The sequence below is a fragment of the Tyto alba genome, unplaced genomic scaffold (genome assembly GCF_018691265.1).
Source record: "Tyto alba isolate M040663 unplaced genomic scaffold, T.alba_DEE_v4.0 Super-Scaffold_9, whole genome shotgun sequence".
Taxonomy (NCBI): domain Eukaryota; kingdom Metazoa; phylum Chordata; class Aves; order Strigiformes; family Tytonidae; genus Tyto; species Tyto alba.
Genome location: NW_024881330.1, coordinates 20,898,236 through 20,911,827, shown reverse-complemented (window position 1 = coordinate 20,911,827; position 13,592 = coordinate 20,898,236). Strand labels below are relative to the sequence as shown.

Sequence of the window (13,592 nt, the reverse complement as noted above, 5' to 3'; positions counted from 1 at the left end):
AAATTTTTAGTGTCAAAGATCCACCGATGCTCCTGGGATCATAAGTGACTCTGTCATTTTCAAATATGGGACCTGGACTTCCAGGTCACAAAATAAATACTTCTGAAAATTAAATTAAGGAGCTTTAACCTTGTTACTTGTAAGAGAAAAGGGACACCTGACTCAGATCTTTGTAGTGCATTTACAGAAGTAGGCTCCACATTGTATAATCAGCTGTCTAAATGTCTTGAGATACTTAATGTGTGCACTGGCACAGAGGCTAAGTTGCAATCCTTAATCTCATCCATGTTCTGTCTCTGAGCCGCGTATCTGACAGTGTAGGCATAGTTTAGGCTCTCAGTTAGCCTGACAATCATAAATAGGGAATGAGTGTGATTTCCCAAGACATGCAGGGAATGTGCATGCCCCAAATCTGTGGATTTTCAGTTGGAGTGGACACTTGGCTTACTTAGAGGCTCAAGAAATTCCCAATCAAGACAGCTAACTTGAAGCTTGCATTTATAATGCTTTCAACGTAGAGCAACTGATGTTAGTGAGAGGCAGGGAGAATAATTGCATGGGAAGGAAAATGTACTTCAGGCTGATGATATTTGTGCTGTTTGCCCAGCTGCAAGGCTGGAACAAGAGGGCATGGAAAGGAAGAGGGAGGTTCCCTTTGACTCTTTGCAGCTGTACAAGTGAAGGCACCAAAACAAAAAACTTTACACAAAACAAAAAAAAAAAAAAAAAAAAAAAAAAAGAAATGCTTTAAGAGCAACTGGTAAATTGAGATAAAAATGTCACTGCCCAACTCCATATTGAAATATGGTGCTGTGAAAATGCCTTCCTTGCCTGAAGGTAACGACATTTTACCTGGTGACATTTTATCTGCTGTGACATGGAGATGTGAAGTCCCCTTGAGCATCTTACAAATTTAGGAGGGAATGTGTTGACAAAAGTCTTCCTGTCAGTCAAGATCATGTAATCACAGCTTCTTCCCGATGAACAAAACATTTGTATTTAGGTTGCACGTTTACATATAAAAAATTAACTAAACTAGGATAGAGTTTTTTGTTTTGTAAGCTATGTCTTTTTGCTTTAAATTGAACATTTGGGAGTATGGCAGAAAGGTTTCATTAGCATCAAAATTACATGTTCTGAGGGCAGTGGGTACATGTGATGGCATTCAGAAGAGAGGTGAACCAAGGTCGTGAGCTGTTGCAGTCTTGTGGGAAGGCACCTGGTGGGGCAAGCCTCGAGCTGGAGGGGCTGGAACCTGCCTGCACTTTCCCGTTGCTATTTAGCTGCTCCTTAGGCAGTGAAGGACCGGAGTGCTGTGAAAAGGGGCTGCAAAAGTGACTCAGTTTGTGGGGCTGGGAGCATGAAGGGCACCCAGAGTGCTGCCTGGGCTGCTCTTCATGGTTGCTCATCCCAGTTTGTTCAGCAGTTTGAGTCTTTGCTTCCAGTTCTGCTGGGAGCTGCATCTGGCACCTTCGCATCCAGGCTGATGCTGGGAATGGCCAACTCCTGCTTTGGGAGGGCTAAGCTCATGGGGAGCAGCAGCAACACCCTTGAAGCCATTAGCACGGCAGGGACACAGAGCATCTCTGCTTAAACTTGCCTGGGGTGGCTTGGAGAGTGTGCAGTGATGGTCTCAACACCCTACAGGGATGTTCCCTGGCACCGACTTGTCCTTGGCACATTGGAGGCCTCGACCCAGATGGCACACCGAGGGAGACTGCCACTGGCCTGGTGTGGGGCTGCAGAGCACTTGGGGCCTCTCGTGGGGTTGGGGTGATGGGGGGCCTCTCCTGGGGACAGGCATATTGAGCAAGGTGCTGATGTGCATGGGGAAGGAGCTGCAGAAGAGATGAGCGGGCCATGCACCACCAGAGAAGTGAGGAGGAGATACCTGTGGTCTTCACAGAAACTCTCCAAAGATAAGAGCCTAAGCCACACAAAATGAGGAGGGAGGAACAGATGCAGACCATGGGAGAACTAATAAGGGAGGGTGGCTCTCAAAACAGAGAGGGGGGAAAGCTGATGTCTTTGGGCAACAGAAGGAAGGTTCCAGCTCCACCTTACCAAACGCACACAGCATGACAAAAATCGGGAGGAATTAGGAGTTCATGGACAGTTACAGCACTGTGACCATATTGGGATTGCAGGTAAATGGCAGGATAGCCCTCATGGCTGCAGTGCTGTAGTAGATGGATCCACGCTTTTCAGAGACTAGTGATAAGATCAGGTGGGCAAGCCAGGAGGAGGGATTCTGTGTAAAGGAGTGGCCTGAATGCTGTCTGGGCTCAAACACATAAGGAAGGACAGAGACGGTGGAAGCAGGGGCAGGCTGCTTGGGGGTGAATGCGGGACATGTAGGAACAGGTAGGAATACAGTCAGGAAACCTAAAGTTCAGCTGGAATCAAAACTATCCAAGTGAAGGGCAACAAGAAAAGTGGCTGTAAGTTTCTGGCAGCAAAAAGGAAAGCATGGGGTGCATGGACCCATTGCTTAGTGAGGCTGTGTGGAAAAAGGATGAAGTATTCAATGCCTTTCTTGCCTCAGATTTTGCTGGAGAGACTTGTCCTCAAGCCTCCCAGGTGTCTGAGCCTCTTAGGTATACAGCAGTATGATAAGAAGCAGTGGACACAACTTATAACATGGAAAATTCTGATGAGGTATTAGGAAAAATGTTTTTACCATGATGGAGGTGAAGTGCTGGAACTGGTTCCCCATTAAGGTTGTGGAGGTGTTCAAGACTCAACTGGACATATCCCTGAGCTACCTGATATGATTACACCCCCTTGGAGCTGAGGGTTGGTTTAGGCAGTTCCTCCTGAACTAGTTATTCTATTACTCTAATATTTTAATATTTTTATTTTTATATACAGGTTGGAATTTCTTTTTGTCCAAATAATAACATTTCCTGAGGTCCATACTTAGTAGAGCCACTCCAGGAAATTTCTTATTTATATTAATGGTTTCTCTGGAAAAATGGCTAATTTACTAAGGTTGTCACTCAATAAATTGAGCACCAAAATGCAATTAAGATGTAAATTGATATAGCTGTTTTCGGATGGGCAGTTCAGGAAGATCTTGTTTAGTTGCTTTGAGGCACATGAATTCCCCTTTCAGAGGCAAGGGCTTTTAGATGTTGCACTACCACATACCATCATACCTAACTCTTCTGTTGAGTAATGCTCTGAGATCCTCAGGTGTAAGCCCTGCCAGTAGGATTTGGTCTTATTTTTTTTTAACTTTTATCTGTTGTTTGTTAACCTTTACATTGTTTTGCTAACCTTTATATATCTATAAAATTGCCAAGTATTCTCTCAAGTTGGAGTGGAAGATGTTTACTAATGTACTTATTGTTCAGGATATTAAAATCAAGGTCCTGAGTTGCTTGATCTAAAAATCTCTCTTTCTTCTCATCCAGGTCAACAGAAGCAGCCTGTGCAGTGCAGTGCATTCATAAATGTGAAACAAGCCTGCACCATCATGCTTGGCACTAAGAGGTTAGTTTTCACTTTTGTTGTTATGTTTTTCATCTCTAAAAAATAGCATGCCTGTTGCGACTCTAATCTGAAAATTTTACATTTTCTAAATGTATTGTTATACAAAATACATCAGCTAGATATATTGTTCTTTCTATTATATTGACTGTTTTTTCTTGGCTGTACAGCTCTGGTCTACTTTAGTTGGCAGGTATGTGGCATACAGGCCATGTAGCACAAAGGCAAATGGTATTCCCAAGGCATTATGGGTCACAGCAACACTGCCAAAGAAGACATTGTATTAGTGCTGGAGGGCATCCCTCCCATTTCTGGTTATGGAAAATAACACCAAAAACCAATGCACCAGTGTAAGATAGGTTCTCTTCTGCCATTTTAGGGAGTCCATACTGAATATAAAGTAACCTCCACCTCTTTTTCTGCATGATTCAATACCGTAACCCAAATGTCTCAAAAATCAACATTTTTGAATCCATGCTCTCTACTTCCCACGCTCGTTAAGTGCCTCTCCTCTCAAGCATCAGGTGGTGTGGTTCTGCTCCCGTATCCATCAGCAGACACCATGGCCTTGCTTCCCCACAGTTCCTGCATCTGCAGAAGCCGTTGCAGCAGCTGAGGCACCTTGTCAGGTACCAGCTTCTGCACCTCTGGGTCTTCTGCAGGAGAGTGTGATTTCTCTGTGGAACAAAGATACTACAGACCATCCCTCCCTTATGTGAGCTCCCTGGTATTTTTGCTTGTTGGTTGTCTTTTAGGTTTTCAGTACAAGCTAGTCAAAGGCTTAACACTTGTGCCCGAGTCGTATGGCAGCCTAGTGAAACGTTTGCTCTGTGCAGTGGCAGAGCACCTTTAATCTGGTACCTGGAGAGGTAGCTCACCTCTTCTGAATTGTTGGGAAGAGTGGAAGCTAGCTTGCCCTGAAGAAGTAGCACATATGAGGCAGCATCCTTCATCCCTGCAGGAATCAGGGGTGGCAAATAGTAAGAAAAAGCAGCTTGATCTTCCGAGGCCTCTGCTCCCGCACCAGTTGCCCAAGGCTTCAGCGTGAGCCGCCGCCTCGTCCGGGCCCGGGCGCTACCAGGGGCTGCCCGCCGGCCCCTTGTGCCCCTGCGAGCGTGGGCCCTGCTGCCTCGCACGGCAACAAATTCAGCGGGATAGTTTGCGTCTGCCTGAAGTGATACTGGCTTCTGACTCCAGACTCTAGTACCTTGCATTTGAGATGCAAATGCAGTACATTTCTAGCGTAACTTTTCAGGAAAAGGAAATTTTGGTCTTACTTTTAGGTAGGCTCTGAATCCGTTGTTTTGTCAGTATGATGAGTTTAAGATAACTGGTGCTGTGGGTACAGTAACAGAACTGCAAACTTTCCACTTGAGGATTTTGGCTTTTAATTGATTGTCTCTGCAGAATATTAACATTCAGGATAACCAAAGACATACTGCTAAGTGAAATAAATTATTATATTACATTATATTCAGGTGGGTTAGTTATTTTTGCCACTGCTTAGTATTACCCCATATGAGCTTCTTCTGGGCTGATCTAAACATTTTTTTACTCATAAGATAGTCTCTTTATCTTTTCTTAGCGTTATAAAGCAGTGACAAAATGAAGAATTATGTTTGGTAGGTGACCTTGAAATTTCATTCTGTTTCTTTTTTTCTCCCAGATTGAACCTTGATTACTATACAAATGAAAATTCCTCATAAGGAATGTTACAGACAATATGAAATTCTCTTTCATGTCTGCAAACAAGAGCTTTTATGAAAAAAGGTACATCTGGGGAACAGAAGTTCTTTGCACCTCCATTGTACTGTGTTCTGCTGTTTCTCACTTTGCGCAGACTGTTTTGAACCACTTACAATAAATAAAGCATTTCCTGCTTCCAAGAGGGAAAGAGGCAGAGTGGACTTCCATAATAGTAGCCTCCTATGTGTAAACTGGGAAATTACATCAAGTATTCTTGAGATTGGTACCATATTTTAGTTAGGCAGTGATTGAGTACTTGTCAGGTATTTTGTTCTCCTGATTGCAGTGCATTTTGAATTTAATTTTCATAGAGGACTGTTAATTGTGAACAAGAAAATCTTGAGGTTTTACTGATCGTTTTTAAAGTTTATAAACTTCTACAAATAGGCTGCCTAAAACTATTGAGAGATTTTGAAAATCTTGGTTGGATACATTAATTCTCTTCCTAAAAAGAAATATTGTATTTACACAGAAACATCACAAAGAAAAAAGCTATTTTTCTATATGAAAGGATGATTTAAAATTTATTTTCTTGTAAAATTAGTTTTTAATTAGGTCTTATAATACATTGCTAATTGTAATCTCCACAAAACATTTAGCAAATTTACAAAGCTCTGACTCAAAAAATGAATTATCTTCTGTCACCAGATCTCTGGAAGTTATCAGGTATATAGTATCTCAGTTCCTTTTCTTATTTATACCTTTCTCTTAATTTTACATATGAAGTTTATTTTTAGTGGATAAACCCTGTTGAATATACTGAATAACGAAGTCGATAAAAGGGACTGTCCTCCTATCAGAACAGCTTTGGCAAAATTTGTGTGTGAGGAAGGTATTTCTCAGCTGCTTTATAAGAAGCTGTGTTGTTAATGTGAACTGACATCACTAACAAAGGTGAATTCCTCTTGATTTCAGTTTAATTTGAGAGCTGATCCCATGCTTTTAAATACAGAGCTATCGTGTTTTCTCTGTGTTGTCTTGTGTTCTGCTCTCATCTTTTTCTCTATCGTGTTAATTTTTCTCCAACTAATTAAATCTACAATAGACACTGGTGTTGAAATAGCAGAGGTCAGTATGTATACCAATGAGTTTCTGATGTGTTGTATTATTCATGTTGTGTACTTATTTCAGTCTTGCAAGAGCAATTGCTGATACCATTGTCCTCCTGTGAAAGGTAAAAATATGCAAATGGCTTTAGGGAAGGGATTTTTATTTTGTGGAAACAAACTTCAGGTGTGGAAGTTGCTCTGAAAAGATAGGGCCCAAATCAGCTTATCCTCAGGATTTCCAGTAAACTCTGCCTGACTGTCTACCTGACACTGGCATCGTGCTGTTCAGGGGTACTCTAATCTGTGGAAACCTTATGTTGTATAACTAACTTAAAACTACGTCCACACAGCTGGCGAGTATTTCTCCGGGATGGCATATTCAGTTCTCTTTTCCTTCTGTAGCCTGGATCACAGTGCTTCCAAAGATGGCCTAAGTGGCAAATCTAACCCCCAGTGCCCAGCCATTGGTCCCTGAATGAGTTTCGCAGATGGAAGGAAGCAATTGTGAGAAGCAGGAGGTGAGAAGTTTGAGGAGATTTGCTTAAGCGTATATGCAATATGGCTCCATTTCTGGAGCTGCATCCATTTGTCCCTTCTTTGAGGAGCCTTGCACATGGCATATGTCTGAATTGGGCTTGTGGAAAATACCACTTTGATCCTGTGAAGTGCACAGACTACTACTAGTACCTCTGGCTAAGTAGAACTATTTTGGAGGAAAGAAAAGGTGAACAAAACGAGGAAAGGACTCTGATCTCCAGGCACCCCGATTGCCCTGATGTGAACTCAGGGTTTATTTTTATTGTGGTCTGCTCTGTGAAGAGCATTTCATTTATAGGGTATGACTCCAGCCCGAGGCACTGGTGGCTAATGCAGCTGATAGCTTATGTTATGTGCTGCTGGCTGGTTTGGTGCTTAGTGATGGATAGCCAGGTTGTGTGAATGGCAGTGCTGACAGCATCGGCCTGTGGTCCAAGAGTTTCACAACACAGCAGTTGTTTCTGGAGGCAAATAGTTTTCTTTCCAAATCATATTCCAATCAGCCAACTTGGAAAGTTATGGTAAATTTTATTAGGCCAGGTCTGGCAGCAGCAATTTGAGTTCTGTGATAAGTAGAAAAACGAACCTTTCTTCCAGTGCTTACTTATATTGACGTGTTTATAATCTTAGATGATAGGTGAGCTGGGCAAGTAATGTGACTGGTATAGAAGGAGGATGAAGAGTTTTCAAAGACACATCAGCCTTTTTAGTTACTGACAGTTATTGACTTCCTATTCTTCTATCTGGTTTTGATTAGAAAGTTAAGGAAATAGTTTTTGTTTATAAACTCCTGATATGAACAGACTGTAGTGTTTTCAAGATAATAGAAGCCTAGTTTCTTCTTTCCCCTTAGCTATGGAAAGGCTATGTTTCCATATGGTTTCTAAATTTCATGGGTTTTATTGGCATTAGTCCTGGACCATTCCTTCATTTGTTCTGACACCTCTGCCAGGTGAATGGCCATGAAACAGCCTGGCCGGTGAATGACTATGAAACTGTCCATTACTGAATACTAAAAGCATGTGTCAAAGTTATTTTCTTTGGGATTTGTAAGTGTACAAAAATAATTATCTGGTTTGACCGAAATTCAGATGGTGCTCACTATGACCTTTCTTTTGCTTTTTAATTGGAAGTGACACTATTTGAATGAAGCTATAACAAGCTTTTTCTCTTCTGCTCTGTTATAGAATTAACATTCTTACTGCTGAACTTTGTTACGGTAGTGAACTGCAAAATAATATCTTTTGACATGGACTCTTTTTAAGTTTACTACCATTTCCTAAATACGAACTTCCAGTGTCTTGCACTGTTTTATTGCTTTGGGGCTGTGAGGCTGAATAATGAAAAATGATAAGGCAGCTATGGGACTCGGTTTCTAATTCAACCAGAACAGACACAATCTAGTACACAGATGTATATAGGGCAACAGAATATGTAACATCCTATGCTGACTATCTCATGTTTTTTAAGACTTTTTTTCCCTTTTACACACCTGGCTATTTTTCCCAACCTGTGCTATGCTTAATGAGAGCTCAGATTTATTAATAGATAGTGTACCTCTTCAGATGGCGTAACTCAAGCCTTCAGTGCATACGTGGTCTCTCTGTTGCAGAATTCATCCTTCCAACAGGGAGTATGACTCTATGCTGATAACTCACAGCTGCTCTCAGCAGCGTTTGTTCTAGGTGGGGGATGATCAAGAAGGAGAGGAAGTGAACCTGAGCATCTTGATCCAGTTGTGAATGATTGCTTGCTGTCATCAGATAGCAGCAGGAAGGATTCTCCTTCTTCACCTTAAATGTTCACACTAACACAGTGCCAACTGATGCAGGATGTAAGGGTCCAAGTTCTCTGTATGCCTTGCCAGCTTCATGTGTTTGTAGTTCCAGAACTTAACTGTACAGTGGAACTCCCGCTTCCCTGTAGACTGGCAATTTATCTTTGTCAGGTGTTTCCTCTGTCGAGTCTTCCATCTGCTTAGATTTCCTCTTTTCATAGGATTTGGTATTTGCCACACATTACCTTCTCTAATCCTTTTGAGCCCAGTTTCCTGTTTTCTGTCTCTACCTTGTCTGACCATCTGCTGTGCATCTTCTGCCTCTTGCTTTCTGTTCACCCACCTGGCCTTAATTCACTAAAATTCTTAATGATTTCCTTGTGACTAAGCCCAACCAGGACTCTGCACTTACGCCTCTGCAACATGGTAGCTGCCTTAGACGTACGCTTGAAACCTTATCCTCTGTTAGCTTTCTCGAGTCTCACTTCTCTGAATATTACTCCTCCTACTGGAGGGAAAAGGGTTTTGATATATTTAACTTCTGATAATAATGAAACTAAACCCCAAAGTAGTAATGTTTAACTAATGAAGTAGTAAGATAACAAAAATTTGATTTGCCATGGATCTGCAAAAAAAGTCTTGAAGAGTTTACGGATTATGTGGTGTGTTCACCTCAGCCAACAACCAAACATCTGCACAGCCACTCACTGACTCCACTGTCCCATGGGATGGGGAGAACAGAGAAGGAAAGTAAGAAGATTTGTGGATCAAGATAAAGACAGAGTAATAGGTAAAGCAAAAGTGCACAAACAAAGGAAAATTAATTCACACCTCCCATTTGCAGGCATATGTTTAACCACTTTCTGGAAATCAGGGCCTGAACACAGGTAATGGTTACTTTAGAAGGAAAGTGACATAACCATGAATGTCCCCCCTTCCTCCTCCTTTCCTTCAGCTTTTATTGCTGAGCACAACATCATATGGGTGTGGAACATCCCTTTGATCACTTCTGGTAGCTGTTCCGGCTGTGTGTGTCCCAGCTTCTTGCCAACCCCCAGCCTACCTGGGGGGGACAAGACAGGGGGACAGAGTGGGAAACCAAGAAGGACTTGACACTGTGTAAGCAATAGCCAAAACACTCAAGTGTTATCAACACTGTTTTAATCACAAATTCAAAACACAGCACCATACGGGCTGCTATGAGTAAAATTAACTCCATCCCAGCCAGACCCAGTACAATACAAAAAGCCCCATCAGTGTTGATATACTGGAGCTTAAGCTCCCATAAAATGGTTGCATATGTAACAAAATATAGAAAATACATATTTTTAGTTTACCAGTTTACCTAATAAAAATTTGGCTTCTTATACATACAAATAAAATAAAAAATATTTTAAGCGATAGTGAACAGCTTTTTAAAATTTGCTTCAAGCAACTGCATGCTTAATTATAAAATATGAATTAATTTTATGATGTAATCTATGTTTTTACAAATGAAAATATAAAAGAAATGTAAGTCTGTTTAAATTTATCTTAAGTGATTTACGTTTTCTCAGTTATAGTTTTACAGAAGTCTGTTTTTCAATAAGAGTCTACTCCACCTTGTGTAGAGCCTTTCAAATGCATTTGCATGAGCTAACCAGCCAACTTGGCATGTATCTTTTTGTTAGAGAAAGTCATCTCCCTTTCTACACCAATTTCACTCTGTAGATTTAGTACTTAAAATCATTTAATTCTCCTATTGTATTTCTTTGCTGTATCTTGCAGTTTTTGTAAGAGTGTCTGATTATTGCCTGCAGACAGGATTACACTTGCACTTCAGTTATAACCTCTAATACCGTAAGTTCCTTGTTCAGAAGTGGCTGGCAATTGAATTTACAAAGAGGATCTAACATCTTAGTGACTACATTTTTTTGTTTGTTTTTCTTTCAGCTGTAATGCTAGCATGTTTAGTTACTTCTGCAGTTGATCTCAAGCAATTAAAGTGTAAGCAAAACTGCAGCCTGTCCTGTCATGTTTCCAATTCCATTATGCTTTAGAAGATTCAGGAGGCAGAGAGTTCCTGAGCCAGACCCTTGAGATATGTCGTGTATGTGGCTGGGCTCTTCAGGGATGTGTTGCCCATTACACCCTGTTCAAGCTCCAGATGAAGGGCAACAACCTGGCATTTCTGAAGTCAGTGAAATTCTTTTGCTGTTATTCTAGAAGTCAGGATTTCACCTGAATTTTCTAACAACACTCTTTGCCAAGAGTTTCCAGGATGAGGAAGATGTTGCTTGGTTTTGCTTTTCAACAAACGCATTTGGAAGATAAATATGCCAAGGTATAAATTGAAGGTCAGTCTTGCTGAATGATGAAGTCAGCTGAAGGTCCTCATGCCCCAGTTCAGTCACTTCTTCTTGCATAGGAAAGCATAAAGATATTTCCCAGACAAGGACGAACTTTTCCACATGCTCAGATTTTGTGCTCAGTTTGGGCCTCAGTGTCCTGCAGATATCTCCACTTGTTGGTATGATTTCAGCCTTAGCAGAACTGCTTCTGTTAAATTCTGGCTGTAAAAATAACTTTGTAAGATCTCTCTCATTTTTAGGAAATGAAGTCTGTAGATTAGGGAAGTATCAGTGCTACCAGACATGAAACCTAGTCTCAATTTAAGGCCACTCTAGTTTAATTTCTAGTTTAATTTCAACTGAAATGTCAAAGGCACACATACGACAATAGGCACCTAACAGAGCTAAGCGGCATCATCTAGACTCTGCTGCATCTTTCACATGTAAGAATAGCTACACTGGTGGTCAGAAATGCATTTTCTCTCGGGGGTTTCCTGCCAAATACATCTCTGAAACCTTCTGAAGCAGAACTGGTACCATATAATGAGAGCTGTTGTTGTGTCCTACAGACTTTTTCAAATGCTTCTGGCAATTACATGGTTTCTCAGATGTCTCCATTTCTTCAAATGCTTTTTTAAATGCCTGCCCAAAATCATAACACTATATCAGAGCAAAGGGCTTTTCTCTCCGAATCTTTATTTCCTAACAAAAATCCCAATATCCTGATGAAAAACAAACCTCATTTCACAATGTGCTATATTTGTGTCCTGCTTGTATGTATAGAGCCCCAGGGTTAAATTTTCAATGTGGTGAATAGTAGATCTCTGCACAAATCCCGTTGTCTGCTACTGGGATTTGCTCATGTTGCTCCCTGACACCTTTTTAAAGACTCATACTGGTGATTTATTTTATTATGGTGTTATAGAAGGCACTCAGTAAAGTGTGTTCTGATTCCGCATTTGGCAACATGAACCAGTCCAAGGGAACGGGACCAACCAAGCGGCTGCGTCTGTGCTGTATTGCCGCAGATGGTGGTCATAGGTTGTTGGCTCCATGTTTATGTGGTCATAAATTGCCTGTTCTGCTGACACTTTAAAGTAAATGAAGGAAAGCATCAGCAGTGCTGACTTTCTGGCAGGAAGCCTAAGAGCAACTTGGTATTCCTTGTGTGTCTAGCTAATGCCACTTCGATGGAAAGTTTTAATTAAGTGCATGTCTGTACGTGCAGAGAAGAAATCAAAGGCACTTGGGAAAAGGAAAGTGTATCTGCTCCAGACTCACTGAGGAGTAATTTCGTGAGAGCACTAAATGACTTTCAATTAATTGGAAAATATTTTCTTAAATATTGCCAAAAAGTAGAAGAAAATCAGTCTGAAGGGAAGACTATAAAATTAGTGTGTAGATCTAATCCATTTGGTCCATACTTGTTGAAATTTGTCATGGTAGTACAAGTCAGAGGTGTAGGGATTGTAAAACCAATCTGATACGCTGGATTTCATTAAGCTCCCTAATTGCAATTATCAGAACACTGGAAGCTGGTTTGCCTACAGCCAGTATTTTTGATTTGTCATTTCTGTAACAGCTTCTAAGCTTATAAACATCCAGAAATTCATTGTTAATACAAGTTTTATAGTAAATCTTTTATAACTAGGTAGCCATATTCAAATTCTAGCTGTTGAAATTGAACTTACACATGAGAATTTTACCCCCGTTTCCTGGTTCTCATAGGTACAGGAAGAAAATTCACTCAGTTCTCTTCAGATTGTCTAGAGGGATAGCTCTGCATGAAAAGAGCAGTTCTGAGGAGCAGGAATAATTCATTTACCCCTAGATATGGTGAATGATTTATTTAGGATAATGTTTGGTGTATGATTCATTGTTCTATCTGCATGATAGCAAAGCCAAAAGGGCCAACCCAAGTTTGTACAGGGCTTGTTATATCATACTGTATTCTCCTTATTCCCTGTAATCTTTTTATGGCCTCAATACAGTGTGATTTCCACCCTTGTATCCATCATTCAACCAAGGTAGAAAACCTGCTTTATTATTCACTTAACTCTTCTTCCAAAAGAAATGGAGCTTTCTCAAGAGCTAATCCAAAACTATGCAACAGACTTCATGAGGGACTGGGGATGACCATGCACTCTTAGCTTTTGTCCCTATTTGAACTTCCATCTTTACTATAAGATACTCTTTGCATTAAATAACCACACTGAAAGAACACCACCAGTGGCTTAAGCCTTATCATGGCAAACTCTTGTATGACAAGCAATTGGTCAGCTCCTTCTATTCATCTTATTTTAAATGCATATTCTCCTGTGAACTGTACTGTCAGATGAAACCTTCCCTCACCTCCAAAGTCCCCCTTTTATTATTTTTTTTTGTTTCTTAACATGGACAAGGTTATTTTCTGAACACAGCATTCTAGGTCTGATCTAATCTTTCTCTATTCCTGCTGATGTTTATAAAGAAATGAATCTGAAGACTGGAATAGATGAGGCTGCTTTCTTAGCATGAATTATCAGATGCCATTTTGGATGTGTACAGCAGATGGAGAGTCCCATTGGAAGAGGAGAAATAAATGCAACAGATGCATCATAAAAGCAAAAAAGCTTTTTGTGAGAATGGTTCCAAGAATGGAAGATGCCATCAGGAGGTTAT

General features: G+C 40.7%; 1 protein-coding gene across 3 annotated transcripts in view; it reads left to right on the top strand.

Annotated features, from left to right (window-relative positions):
• The window catches only part of OXR1 (oxidation resistance 1), a 297,516-nt gene that overhangs the window by 35,812 nt on the left and 248,112 nt on the right, over positions 1–13,592 (top strand). For 2 of the 3 annotated variants that reach the window (XM_033000142.2, XM_033000138.2), the window contains exon 1: positions 3,414–3,495. Coding sequence is in view for 1 of the 3 variants with exons in the window: in XM_042785937.1 (XP_042641871.1) it covers positions 3,479–3,495 (17 nt within the window). In the remaining 2 variants the exon portion in view is untranslated. Of the gene's footprint in view, positions 1–3,413; positions 3,496–13,592 lie in introns of those variants that run through there. The other variant, XM_042785937.1, reaches the window with a different exon arrangement.